This window comes from Anastrepha ludens, chromosome 6 (genome assembly GCF_028408465.1).
Source record: "Anastrepha ludens isolate Willacy chromosome 6, idAnaLude1.1, whole genome shotgun sequence".
NCBI classification, from domain to species: domain Eukaryota; kingdom Metazoa; phylum Arthropoda; class Insecta; order Diptera; family Tephritidae; genus Anastrepha; species Anastrepha ludens.
This window is the reverse complement of record NC_071502.1, coordinates 81209763-81222709: the sequence shown is the minus strand read 5'-3', so window position 1 is coordinate 81222709 and position 12947 is coordinate 81209763. Positions and strand designations below refer to the sequence as shown.

Here is a 12947-nt window from a genome sequence, read left to right as displayed (position 1 = left end):
TTTTGACCACTTGTGCAACATGTGGCCGAGCATTGTCATGTTGCAAAATAACTTTGTCGTGTCTATCGGCGTATTGCGGCCGTTTTTCTCGCAGTGCTCGGCTCAAACGCATCAATTGTCGTCGGTAGACATCCCCCGTAATCGTTTCATTCGGTTTCAGTAGCTCATAATACACAACACCCAGCTGGTCCCACCAGATACACAGCATAACCTTCAGGCCATGAATATTCTGCGCCGACGTCGATGTTGAAGCATGGCCAGGGTATCCATACGTTGCCCGACGTTTTGTATTGTCGTAATGGACCCACTTTTCATCGCCAGTCACAATTCGATGCAAAAAACCCTTTCTTTTGTGCCGTTGAAGCAGTTGTTCGCATGCCATAAAACGGCGTTCAACGTCTCTTGGCTTCAATTCATACGGCACCCAATGGCCTACCTTTCGGATCATTCCCATGGCTTTTAAACGTTTGGAAATGGTTGATTGATCAACTCCCAAAGTTTTTGCAACCTCTTCTTGCGTTTGAGCCGGATCTTGATCGAGCAATTCCTCCAATTCGGTATCCATGAACTTTGGCGGCGCACCCTCGCGTTCTTCGTCTTCCAAGCCAAAATCACCACTTTTAAAGCGTGCAAACCACTTCTGGCACGTTCGCTCAGATAGAGCATGCTCACCATAAACTTCCACCAAGATACGATGACTTTCGGCTGCTTTTTTCTTCATATTAAAATAATGAAGAAGAATTCCCCGCAAAAACACATTATTTGGCACGAAATTCGACATTTTCAAGTGTGGTAAAAATATTGTTGTTTACGCTTCAAATAAAAAACTTATACTGACGTTTGTGCCTTACGACAGTAGCTCTCCAATGAATGTTTGGAAATGTGGATCGATGGAATAATAATCAAGTTACGCCATCTGTTGTAAAACCGCACGAACTTATAAATAGACCTATTATATTTTGAAAGATTAACTATCAATATTCATTGATTTTTTAAAATTTAATGTATTTTCAAAGGGTATTAAGATTAATCGAATGTTTCACAAATATATAAATGCAAAAACTATTCCGATAAACAGTAAAAATTATATAATTTTTTAAATCTGAAATCGGTTTTATTTTACTTTTTCTTCATTAAAGCATATGTAAGATGCATGTGTCTGTATGTATGTGTGAATTTCTGCCCCAAAAAGTTCTCACAGAAAACATTTGTCAAGGATTAGTAGCAGTCTATTAGTCAGGGTATACGAGTATGTATGTAGAATTTAGGCTTGAAAAAGATCGATCACAAATCTTCAAGACTATTATTTTATCAGTGTGGATGCTCTGAACTTTCCAATCAAAAACGTGAAAGCTTTGCAATTTCAGTATTCTATAGGCGTCGATCAATATTGCACAGCCAAACTTTAAGTAGAGATGGGTTACAATAAACTTATTTAAATGGATTTAAATTTGAAATTTTTTTTTTAAAGTGGATTTGATAGTAAAATTTTAAAGATTAAAAATTTGATTTTAGCTCTAAAATATGTACTCTAAAGGTCTGCGAACACTGCACTGTATCAGCTGCCAGATCAGAGTGCTTTTGACTGCGAGGAGAAAAAACTCCGTGCCTGCCCCGATATCGGAAATAGTTTAAAACGCATCAGCAGATGGATATGGTCCCTGCTATGGACAAGGATAGCTCAGACCGCAGCAGCAAAGAGCCTTATACAGTTGCAAGCATAAAAGAGTGCACGCATGGTGGAGCTATCGCCCCTCCTTTGGAGCATAGTCGTCGAAAAATTACTGCACTTGCTGACAATTAATAGCAGCCACTGTTAAAGTGAGGCAGATGATGTTGTAATTCTAGGAATAGATAAAGTCGAGAATGTTCCTTGAGATGTAGTGCAAAGAGCTCTACATCTGAAGATAACATGATATGCTGGAATGGATCTTAATATAAACTCCTCTAAAACTCATTCCCTAAAGCGGAAGAAAAGTTTTACGTGGAATGAGGCAAATTACTATAAGCGGAGTTGCAATTAAAATTATCAGAAGTTGAACAATTGGCCTTATCCTAAATGCCAAGCTCAACTGGAAAAGACACGTTGATGTACTCTGGTATGCAAACGTTTAGCAGGGTAATCCGAGAATTGTAACGCAAGAATGCTAATGTGGATTTTCAGTATGATAATTAGGCCAATGATATCTACGGATTTTACGTGAATATCGAAAACCGCCTTGTCAAAAGTAAAGGTAGCTCTGGCTAGTCTTCAGCGCTGAGTATATCTGTGTATTAATTGGATTTATAGGATTGCTGAGCACCGGCCTAACAGCTGCTCAAGCTGGCTACAGGCAACGCGTGTTTTTTTAAGATCTTGATAACTTAAGGCCGGCGGGCCAATTAAAAGGTCAAAAAAATCGATTTTTTTTTCCTGAAATCAATAGCTTAGGTATTCAAGAACATGAGGCACAAATTTTGAGAGTTAAATTCCAAGTATTTGCAGAGCTACAGAGCCGAGCGTAGTGCGGCGTCGAGCAACCGTGCGCTTATTGTTGTAACTTTGAAGCGCGTTTTCTCGGCTTTTCATTTTCACGATTTTACCTAATTTATGTACACGATTGTAAAAAAAACTAAACGAGCTATCCATTTCATTCAAAATGCGTTATCTTCAGACTTGTTTTCTCTTCTATGTGAACTAAAAAAACATCCAAAAACTTTTTTTAAGCGACTTTTTTACCCAGTTGAAGAGTTTTTTTTTTTCCTTGAAAAACCACTTTTTTTTTCTACCTTCCCCAAAAATTCGAATTTTACGTGTTTCTCCCAATTCTTAGTTCACATCGAAGATAATTACATCAAAATTAATAATCTTTTTTTTTTTGTTTTCAGATGAAAATTGCAAGTTGTATCTTGTACAGAAGTTGGATACTTCAGTGGCAAGGCGCTCTGAGAATCTATTGATAACTCGGCTTACAATATATTGTTGGAGATTGTACAATTTTTTTTTTTTTAGTTCAAATATATATTAAACTATCCCCAAAACTTCATTTGGCTAATTGTTTTTTTCTCATCCTACAACGCTTCGCGAAAACTACTGAATTTAGGACATCTAATTGGCCCGCCGACCTTAATCTTGGTAATCTGCCACGACTACGAGCAACATAGTTCATTCGTTAAGTCCAATTTTTGACTACTTTTTTCCAATCAATCTAAATGACTCCAATCAGTAAAAATATGACGCAAATGATGGTCATTTGTCTTCAATTCTTGCGCAAGCTGTATTTTGTGGGCACGTAAGCCAATATCCTTAAGTAAAATTGTCCAGGTAGTCGAGGGACAAACACCAAAAAGTTCCGAACGACAACGAATCCATATTTGGCATCTTCTTCAACACTTTGCTTTATGAACTTCGAGAATAGATTTTTGTTTAAGTAAACTTCTACAATTTGGAAATGTTGTCCTGGCGTTAAACTATTCATGATGGTATGCCAAACCTTACTGAAAAGAAATGTCAGCACAGTTAAGTCATTTTCAACTGTCGAACCATAGTTAAATTTTTAGATTAATATGGAGATATCTGTTAGATATAATTAGATGAAAATATGTGTTAACTTCTACTTAAGGCGGCATAGTAAAGTAAAAACAATAAAGTCGTATTTCGCGAATTTTTGACTTGTTGAGTAATGACATTCTTCCAGCAAACGAGCGACTTGTACAAACACACAAATGATTTCGTATTATTACGAGTATTTTTGTATTAAACTTTAGTAATACAACTTCAACCACGATTGGTGTGCGAAAAAAATCATAAAAGTGCTACTGAAGAGATGCTGGAAAAGTAAAATTTTTCAACTTGCAATTTTTCACGGCTGCGGTTGATGTAGCACAGAAAGAGCAGTAGTGTAAAAAAACGCTGCTGGTTGCCACAAAAATGTTTACCAAGCATTTTGTGGTATTTTTTTTACAAAATTGGGCGAACCGTTGCTGGGTGTCTGAAGATAGGAAAGGCGACTACCTACCATACGCGTGGCAACGACAATGCGCCACACTTTAGGTGCTATTATGGCGTATTGTAGCGCGTTTCCGGTCTAACCGGAACTATGAATGTGCAGCAGAAACCCACAACAACGGTGCCACTAACTTCAGCAGCTGCAGCAGAAAGAAAATACATAACAAGGATAACAGTGCAATGCAGTCCCTGGCCGCAAACTTCTTGGTAAATCGTTTGACTCACCTCAATTTAAATGCTATAAAATTGTTACGAAATGTACTGGGTTTCTCTATACGTACGTATGTAAGTTTATAAAAATACAGCGAAAATGTAGACAGAAGCAGGCCAGGGGAAAGCAACTACTCAACCGCAACATAAACGATTGCAATTGCAAAATGCAGTGGTGAAATGGAAAAGTTTGCGCCTCGTAAACTTTAAATTGGATAAAAGAAATAGGGAAATGAATATGAAAGAGTTTAATAAATTCTGATTTTTGATATTATGAGGTCCTACCCTGCCTGTGCTTGGCTTATTTCTCAAGAGTATTCTTATTTTGTTCACACAACGGTTGTATGCAACAGCATTTATAAAGGAATCGAGGTAAATATAGACATATATTTACATATACACCAAACTATCTGTTTACACAAATTTAAAGTAACATTATTGACTAATACATTTTTTGCAGCAAATTTTCGTTATTGCACGAATCTCAAAACAAAAAAATGTTTTTCTAAACAAAACATTAATTCTAAAAGAATGCCTTATTAAGTAAATACTTTTCGTGTGAGATTTAGTAAAGATAATGACTAATACATATGTTCATACCTTCAAAGACAATGCAATAAGTATATACGAGGTGTTTTCAAAAAATAATGTAAATTTTCATTTTTCTCAAAAAATATTTATTTATTCATCATTTTCTATTTTCTCTCATTGAGATATAATCTTTCAGATATAATACACTTGTGCCAGCGTTTTTTTCAATCCTCGAGGCATTTCTGATATGCACTGTTTGGTATGTCCTTGAGCTCTCTCAGCGATTCGGTTTTTATCTCCTCAATCGTCGCAAAACGCAGACCTTTCATTGGTCTCTTCAATTTTGAGAACAGGAACAAGTCGCAGGGGGCTAAATCTAGTGAGATAACGGTGCTGTTTTTTGCCAAATAATATCTCACAAGCAAAGATGAGTGAGCAGGTGCAATGTCATGATGCAAAAGCCATGCATTTTTTTCCCATGATTACGGGCGTTTTTTTCGTATTGCTTCCCGTAAACGGCGCATAACTTCAAGGTAATCCTCCTTATTTACCGTACGACCTAGTGGTAAGAACTCCTAATGCACTACGCCATGGAAATCAAAGAAAACAGTGCGCAAAACCTTGACATTTGACCGAACTTGGCGTGCTTTATTTGGTCTTGGCTCTTCTGGACTCTTACACTGGAACGATTGGGCTGTGGTTTCGATGCCGTAACCATATACTCAGATTTGTCACCAGTTATGACCCTTTTAAGCAAATCTGGATCATCGTTGACGTCATTCAACAATTCCTAAGCGATGCTCATGCAACAATGTTTTCGGTCAAAATTCAGAATTTTGGAACGAACTTCGCTGTTACACGCTTCATGCCCAAAATTTCCGAAAGGATTGCATGGCCGATAAACCGACATCCTCAGCAACTTTTATATTTCTGATTAGACGATTCTCCATAAAAATGTTCCTCACTTTCTCTACATTTTTATCGGTTGTTGATGTGTTGTGGCGTCGATAGTGAGCGTCGTCATTCACATCTTCTCGACCTTCTGTGAAAAGCGTGTACTACTTGTAAACATTTTTTGACTCAGAGTACTCTCACCGTATGCCACTGTCAACATTTCAAGTGCTTTTGAGCTCTTAATTCCTTCTTTGATCTATTTTTTTCGATAGCAGAAAATCGCCGAACACGCAAAATATAGGGTTTTTCAGTAAGAGCGCTTCAACTTTTGAACCTTTTTAAATAAAACACAAACGGTTTGACTTTTTTTTATTATCGAGTTTGAACATATACATTTAAGTATGAAATTCGATTTCTTTTGCATGACCACCGCGTGCACTTTTTACGAAGTCCAATCGTTGAACCCAATTTTCGACCACTCTTTTGCATAAATCGGCCGAAATTCCAGCAATTTCGCGTTCAATATTGGCTCTGAGCTCACAAATCTTCGCCGGCTTGTTACTGTAGACCAATGACTTCACATAACCCCAAAACGGGACGGCTTGTTAAATGGACCGTAAAATGGCCGTATTGCTCTTAAAGTAGCAGCAACAGAACGATTATTTTCATAAAAACTTTGCACGATTTGCAATCGTTGCTCAAGTGTGTAGCGTTCCATGATGAAATATATACTAATGAAGTTTACAAATGACAAGCGAAAAATAAAAAATATTGCGTCGTTCGCCCTCCCTATCGGAAAAAAGTTGAAGCGCACCTATTGAATAACCCTATACTTGCCTTATTTAAGCCTCTCACAAACAAACTAAACAGGCTATATTGCTAAAACCGTAAACGAGGCGAATGCACCAACTTAAAAAAAAAATTGAATGTACGTAGCCCACGAAATTTGAAAAGTCACCTCATTTTTTGAACACACCTCGTACATAACATACGTAAGGTACACCAAGTCCGACTGGTTATTAGATTTCAATTTTTTAGATTAGAATTTCAACTTAATCTTTAGGTCGCGTTTATCTGGTTAACAAGTATTGTACAAGGTGGCACAAATTTAATCAAACATTTTTTTTGTTTTTCTTTAACAATTTTTTACTGAATAAAAAAAATTATTTTGAGCGATGGATATCTTTATTTTGATCTTTACGCGCTCCATTTCTTGTCTGTGTGTATACTGCACAGTTCAGAAGTGTCAAATATAACCAGCGTACGACGCCATTTGCAAAAATTATAAATCTTTCGATAAGGAGATTAGTTTTGCGCTACCTTGTATATACAACTCGAGAAAGCAAAAAACAGTCGCTAATCACAGACTTGGTTACAACGACAAAACCAACAGAAGCCGGACTGATGGGCTGGCCATATCTGACATATCTGGTTATTACAGGGTTTTTGGTCCAGTCCATAATAAGCATGCACACTTACAATATTATCAAGTAGCGATCAATAATTGCAAAATTGATTTTTATTCCTAGTTACGATTGGAATTTTTATATGTTTTGTAGCTATGAATTGAATTTTCACTGTAAACTTTTTTTTTTTTTTTGTAATACAAATGAATTGGTTTTGTTTTATAAATACTTATTTAATATACAATAGATTTCATTATTACTTCTTTGCACGGTCTTTCAGGAAAATGTATTATTTATTAAATATTTATTACTTTTCTGTAATAAGCGAAATATTATCGAATAACGCGTTGTTGCGGATTGCTACGAGACATTCATTCACCGGAATAAATTTAATTTATCTGCGACCGATTTCTTTACGTGGAAGCTGTACTTAATGTCACAATGGGTAGCTTTTCTGCTCAGCAGTGATGTCATCTATAATTTTATAACTATGTAAACATGTATGGTATACCTCAGTAGATTCGTATGATTAAAAGTAGTTGTTTGTCAAACCTTCACCTGATTTTCATTAACATAACAAATTAACACACTAGTAAAATTCTTATTTCAAAACTTACATGTCTCATAAACTAAATAAAAAACGCATGCAGGCATACATACAAGGGCATATGGAACAAAACTGTAATACTACCGCAACAGTTCACCTGCTATTCCTCGTTGAAACATTTTGTTCTAGGTGCAAATCCATTAATCTAGCTGACACTTATCTGCCTAAGGTCCTGAGTATCACTTAGGGCTATAAGCCAAACCTATTGGCATGTCACGCAGGACATATCTCACAGACACTTCCTCCTCCTCGTTCTTGCAGCTTCTGCAATAATCGAAATGAGATACATTCAATCTTTGAACATGTCCACCTAGGAAACAGTGGCCTGTGTTCAAAGCAACATGCAGACGTTTTTCCTTGAACGATTAAGTAGCGCCTTTGAGAGCCTGGCATCTCAATTTGGCCAAATTCATTTTGTAGCTTTATATGTAAGGCTACCAACCCATCTCGTGTTGGCTGAAGTGACAACTCTACTTGTACCACGCAGTTTGTAGGTTGAGAGGGGTATCTACAATCTTGAAATCAAGAGAGATGAGAGTGATAGTGTTTTCTCTCGCTAATTTCTCTGACTTCCCAATTCTCTGGTCCGTCACTATTCCCTGGCAACCATATAAAATGAATGCGAAAATATTCAACATTCGCCATTTGCGAGCAATGATGGGTTAATGACAACTCCACCAAGAGATTTAATAGCCGCTTGACCTTCAGAATCGACTTCTCTAAAGGTAGTCACATTTTTAACCTCATTAACGGCTAGAATTTCAGCTTGATACACGCTACAGTGGCTCTAAGAGCGTCACTGAGGGTGAGGTGAGAAGATCAACAGAGAGACTGATACATATAAGTGCCGTACGTTGAACTTTCGGAAACCCGTTTCTGATCGTAGCATTGTGGAAAGCCGCCCACCAGTCAATAATCTCGTAAATGAGGAGACCACATAAGAGGAGAAAGAACACAGCACTCAGACAACATTAAGTCCATTGAACGGCACTTCCTTTTTAATTTTCTTTATCTAATTTTTATTTTTAATCTTTACTCTCTTATTTTCACTCTTAATCTACCCGAGCTCCGAAGAAACCTGAGTAGATCTTGTGGTGCCAAGGAGTCAAGGTGGTCGCTTTTTAATACATCAGTGCTAAAGACCTCAATTCTGATTCGAGCGAAGGCCGGGAAGACGCTCAGAAAGTGGTCCGCCGCCTCACCCTCCTCTCCACATGCTGGGCAGAGTACCTTTTCAATGTGCTTCGCCTATAGAAAGTGGCCCGTCATCAGTCCAACCAGCTGCCTAAAGTCCCTTCTGCTTAATGACAGGAGGATCTGCGACAGTCGGCCGGACTTGACAGGTAGCATCAGTTTTGTCCATCTGCAGCCTCTCTAAGCCTATCAAGCTCGCTTGCGGGTTTAAGTAACCCGTTTGCTAACCGTGGTTTTAATGGCTGCAGAAGGGAGTGGCAGAACGGGCTCCGGGTCAAAGAAGTTGGCCTCAGAGCCCATCCTAGTTATAAAGTTAGAGATCTCATCCCTTATGAAAGCATGTTAAGCTACCGAGAAGTTTCCACTGTTCAAGCAACCTTTTATGTGATGATCGATCAAACGTTCTAAACTTTTTAGAAGGAACAATAGCAAGCTAATTGGTTAAGAATCCTTCAGAAGGTTTTCCTGCTTTGAAATCTTCCCCGCTTTGGAACTAAAAACTACAGTGGTTTCTCTCCACTTATCAGGGATATATGAAAGACCAAGGTAATTTTAAAAAACGCCCAGAAGCAATGGTATCGCTCGATCAAAGATTTGCTGAAGCTCTACTGGAGCGTTATCGTCGGGGGCAAGTGAAAGGTCTCAAACAATTAGCCGCCCATCGAATCTTGGGTTTAGGAACGTTTCAGTGTCAGTAAACTTTCTATTATACTGTTCATTGTTGTACTCTTCATTATGATGTAGCGCCGGGGTGACAGACTCAATAAGGTTGCCTGAACTATCAGGAAGGTGAATATCTAATAGGAGGTCCAGAGATTCCCTACTAGACATGGTCCATGAACCTTTTACAAAACCTGGAGACAATAGGGGTCAGGCCAATACTTTCCTAAGTCTATAAGTTTACGTACACCTATCAACTGAGCTACAAAAATTTCGCCACGAACTACGTTTTGCGCTTTTAAGAGCACTTTAATAGTTTCATGTAAAAAAAATGTATGAAAATTAAAAGATTTCGCAAAAGGCAGTAATCGGCAACTTGAAAACTGATTTTGAGACATGATGTACTCGTCTATCACCTCTTACTGGCAATCTCCCAACTTAAATCCTTCTAGCGGTGAAACTGTTAACCCGAACCAGAGAGTGGGTACCTCACTAGGTGAGAAACCACAGTGGAAGGAAAGGGAACAAAAGAAGTGGGTGATATGGCTCCTCCAGAACTGGCCCTAAGACTGAGAATCTTATATCAAAAGATTCCGATACCATCAAAAGATACAGACCCAAGCAATGAATTGAGAATTTTTATTTACGTTTTACTACTTGGAATATACGAAAAATACTACAAGCCGGCAAGATGACCGAAATAGCGGATGAGTGTATGAAATGAAAATTTGAAAGAAAGATATCGCGAAAAACAAATAGTTTTTCAATAACAGGTTTTATCTATTGCTATCGAGAGATGATTAACGTTTTTTACGGCCGAAATTGGACGGTATTGATCAGTACAACGTTTATTTTCAACAAGACGGCGTTACGTGCCACACAATCAACGAAACTATTGATCTTTACGAGAAAAGTTTCCGGACGATGTCTCGAAGAGGTGATGACAATTGGCCACCAAGATCCTGGAATTTAACACCTTGTGACTTTTTTCTTTGCAGCCACGTGAAAGAGAAGATCTACGCCAACAGCCCAGGGTCAATTCAAGGCCTCAAAGATGGAATTCCTGAAGCTATCGAGGACATAGGGCAGCCACTTTGCAATTCGGTTATGGAGAATTTCACAAAAAGGAAATTGTCCTGTAAGTGTGGTCGTGGTGGTCATTTGCCTGATGTTATTTTCCACCAATTACGCCATACGTTGCTCTTGATAATGAAATAAACATCCGATCATTTATATTAAAAAGTAGCATTTTTCTTTGAATATCAAAATAACACCTCTTATTGGAAAACCCTTTATATGGTCTCTTCCGCCGAAATGACGGAATATATCGGATAAGATACAATCACGAACTCAATATTGTCGTCCTACAGTTTTTCACGTGCTGTATGCATATCTCTCAGATGCATCCTCATATCCAAAGGTATTCGCTGCATTACTAAAGCTGTAATTTGTTATGCAAATTCAAGAACTTATTGAATGTAAATATTTATTTATTATATCTAACAGAGATGCTCACGAGGCAGATTTAACTCATTGAAATTTTTAAAATATCAGGTGCGGAACAATAAACTTTTATTGGCAAGCAAATCGATTTTAAGTTATTCTCTAATATATTTACATTGCAATTATTGAGGTACAAAAATAACAAAAAACACTGCTAAGGAAATTTACTACGGAGAAGTTAGGTGTAAGCATGACTGAACAAGCAATTTACACAAATTAGTAATGTTGGTATTGCTCCTCCTCGCCGTGATACTGGCCATCATCCTGGGGATTAGTCAAGCGCTGTGCCTCGAGCTCAGCACGCATGCGTGCGTGTTCAGCAGCGATGCGCTCATATTCACTAAGATGCTTGTGTGTGGCGTAGGCAACAGCCTCAGTGTTCCGCGGACCGGCAGCGTATGCGTTCTATTTATATTAAAAAAAAAAATAAAAAACCAAAAATTAAAAATAAAGGGCATTCATTTCAGCGCTATGTGTATGTGTGTATACCTACATACATACATGCATACATACATATGTACACATACACATAGTAATTAGTATTTTAAATTCTCCATTCCACACCAAAATATGCCAATGCCTATAGTTCATCACGAGCGTTAATCGATTGGCACACCTCGGCGTGCAGCACTTACATGAAGCCCGGCCTGACCCCCCTCGGCGGCATGTTCTTGCGCAATGCGGTTGTACAATGAGAAATGCTTTTGTTTTGCCTGCTTCACTGCTTCAGTGTCCTCCTGCTCGTGGCTCAGTTGCGGATGGAAACCGTTCTTGTCGGCTACGTACTGCACAGTGCGCAGCTGATTCTTGGGATCGACGTAGGAGAAGGCACCACGCACAACGCCCGAGCCATCAGACACTTCAGTGTGCTGGCGATCTACATGGCCAGGCGCACGTCCAGCTTGGTAGCTAAAGACATAGGGGTTTGGTGGTCCTGGCTGTGGAGTGGTTTCATGGCCGTACTGGTGCAAAATGTGCGAGACATCAGCGCATGCGCAAGCGAAACAGGCTGCAATCACCTTTTGCGAAAATAAATGAATGAAATGCAAATTAGTGTGCGAACGTGAAGAATTTCAATTATGTATATCTTGTGTTTTCCGCTTTTGTTTTTGCTGCTATTGCAGTGCGATTCCCTCACCAGCGTAATGAACAGTTTCATTTTTCGAACACTTGTTTTCGATCACAAAAGTATTACAATTATTGCCCAAAAATTTGCACTGTTAAATGGGTTTTACTTGAGTATTTTTTTATGCAATATGCGAAATTTTTGCGCTTAAAAAATCTATTGCTTGGAAGCTTCGAGTTGTGTACGACAGCAAATGTTGCGCGCTACTAAAAACTTGTCTTAATAAACACTCGTTTATGCACAACACCAGCGACGAAAACAATACAGCAAAGCAAAACTAAAATTTGAAACAAAAATAAAAAATTTAATAAATATTAGCAAAACCGGTATTTTTAGCTTTAAAATTGTGATCATCATCAAAGCTGATGCTTGGGCCGATGCTTTTGAAACAAGCTTGCATGCATACATACATACATTCATACATATTTAATCACTTGCACAGGTCTACCACACAGGTCGCTGTTTCTGTAGCCATTAGCAAACGGTACCCGCAAACGACACTTGGTAAAGCAGCCGCGAAGCACTCGCTTATAGTATTTTGTATTAATTGGAGCTTTTGAGAAGCTTGAGCCGGCCGAGAAGTGTGAGTTTTCAGGTTCACTTCGATGATCTAAGTCAATGTGAAGATGCTACGAAAACTTGTTTTCATTCAAAAAATTAATTTCACGCCTAGCAGATTGCGATTTTAAAAATGCGATAATAAATGTCGAATGTTGTGTTTTACTTTCTGTCAAATATGTGCATTGAATGTAGCTTACACAATAATTTGTCCATTATTTATTTTATTAGTTTTATTTATAAGAATATGGATTTCGTTTATTTGGCTTT

General features: G+C 38.2%; 1 protein-coding gene across 1 annotated transcript; it reads right to left on the bottom strand.

Annotated features, from left to right (window-relative positions):
- Positions 1–11040: 11040 nt before the first annotated feature.
- Positions 11041–12339, bottom strand: LOC128866449 (uncharacterized). Its single transcript, XM_054107205.1, has 3 exons — positions 12132–12339; positions 11629–12012; positions 11041–11398 (listed from the first exon to the last, which is right to left on the bottom strand). The coding sequence occupies exons 1-3, from the start codon at positions 12150–12152 to the stop codon at positions 11210–11212; spliced, it is 594 nt and encodes a 197-aa protein (XP_053963180.1). The 5' UTR covers positions 12153–12339; the 3' UTR covers positions 11041–11209.
- Positions 12340–12947: the final 608 nt, after the last annotated feature.

What these genes read in the sequence shown, in the direction of transcription:
- LOC128866449 (XM_054107205.1), bottom strand. Translation starts at nt 12,152, where the DNA reads ATGAAACTGTTCATTACGCTG. An exon ending in TGAAACTGTTCATTACGCTG is followed by an intron (nt 12,013 to 12,131) that starts GTGAGGGAATCG and finishes TTTTCGCAAAAG; the next exon opens with GTGATTGCAGCCTGTTTCGC. An exon ending in GGGGTCAGGCCGGGCTTCAT is followed by an intron (nt 11,399 to 11,628) that starts GTAAGTGCTGCA and finishes TAATATAAATAG; the next exon opens with AACGCATACGCTGCCGGTCC.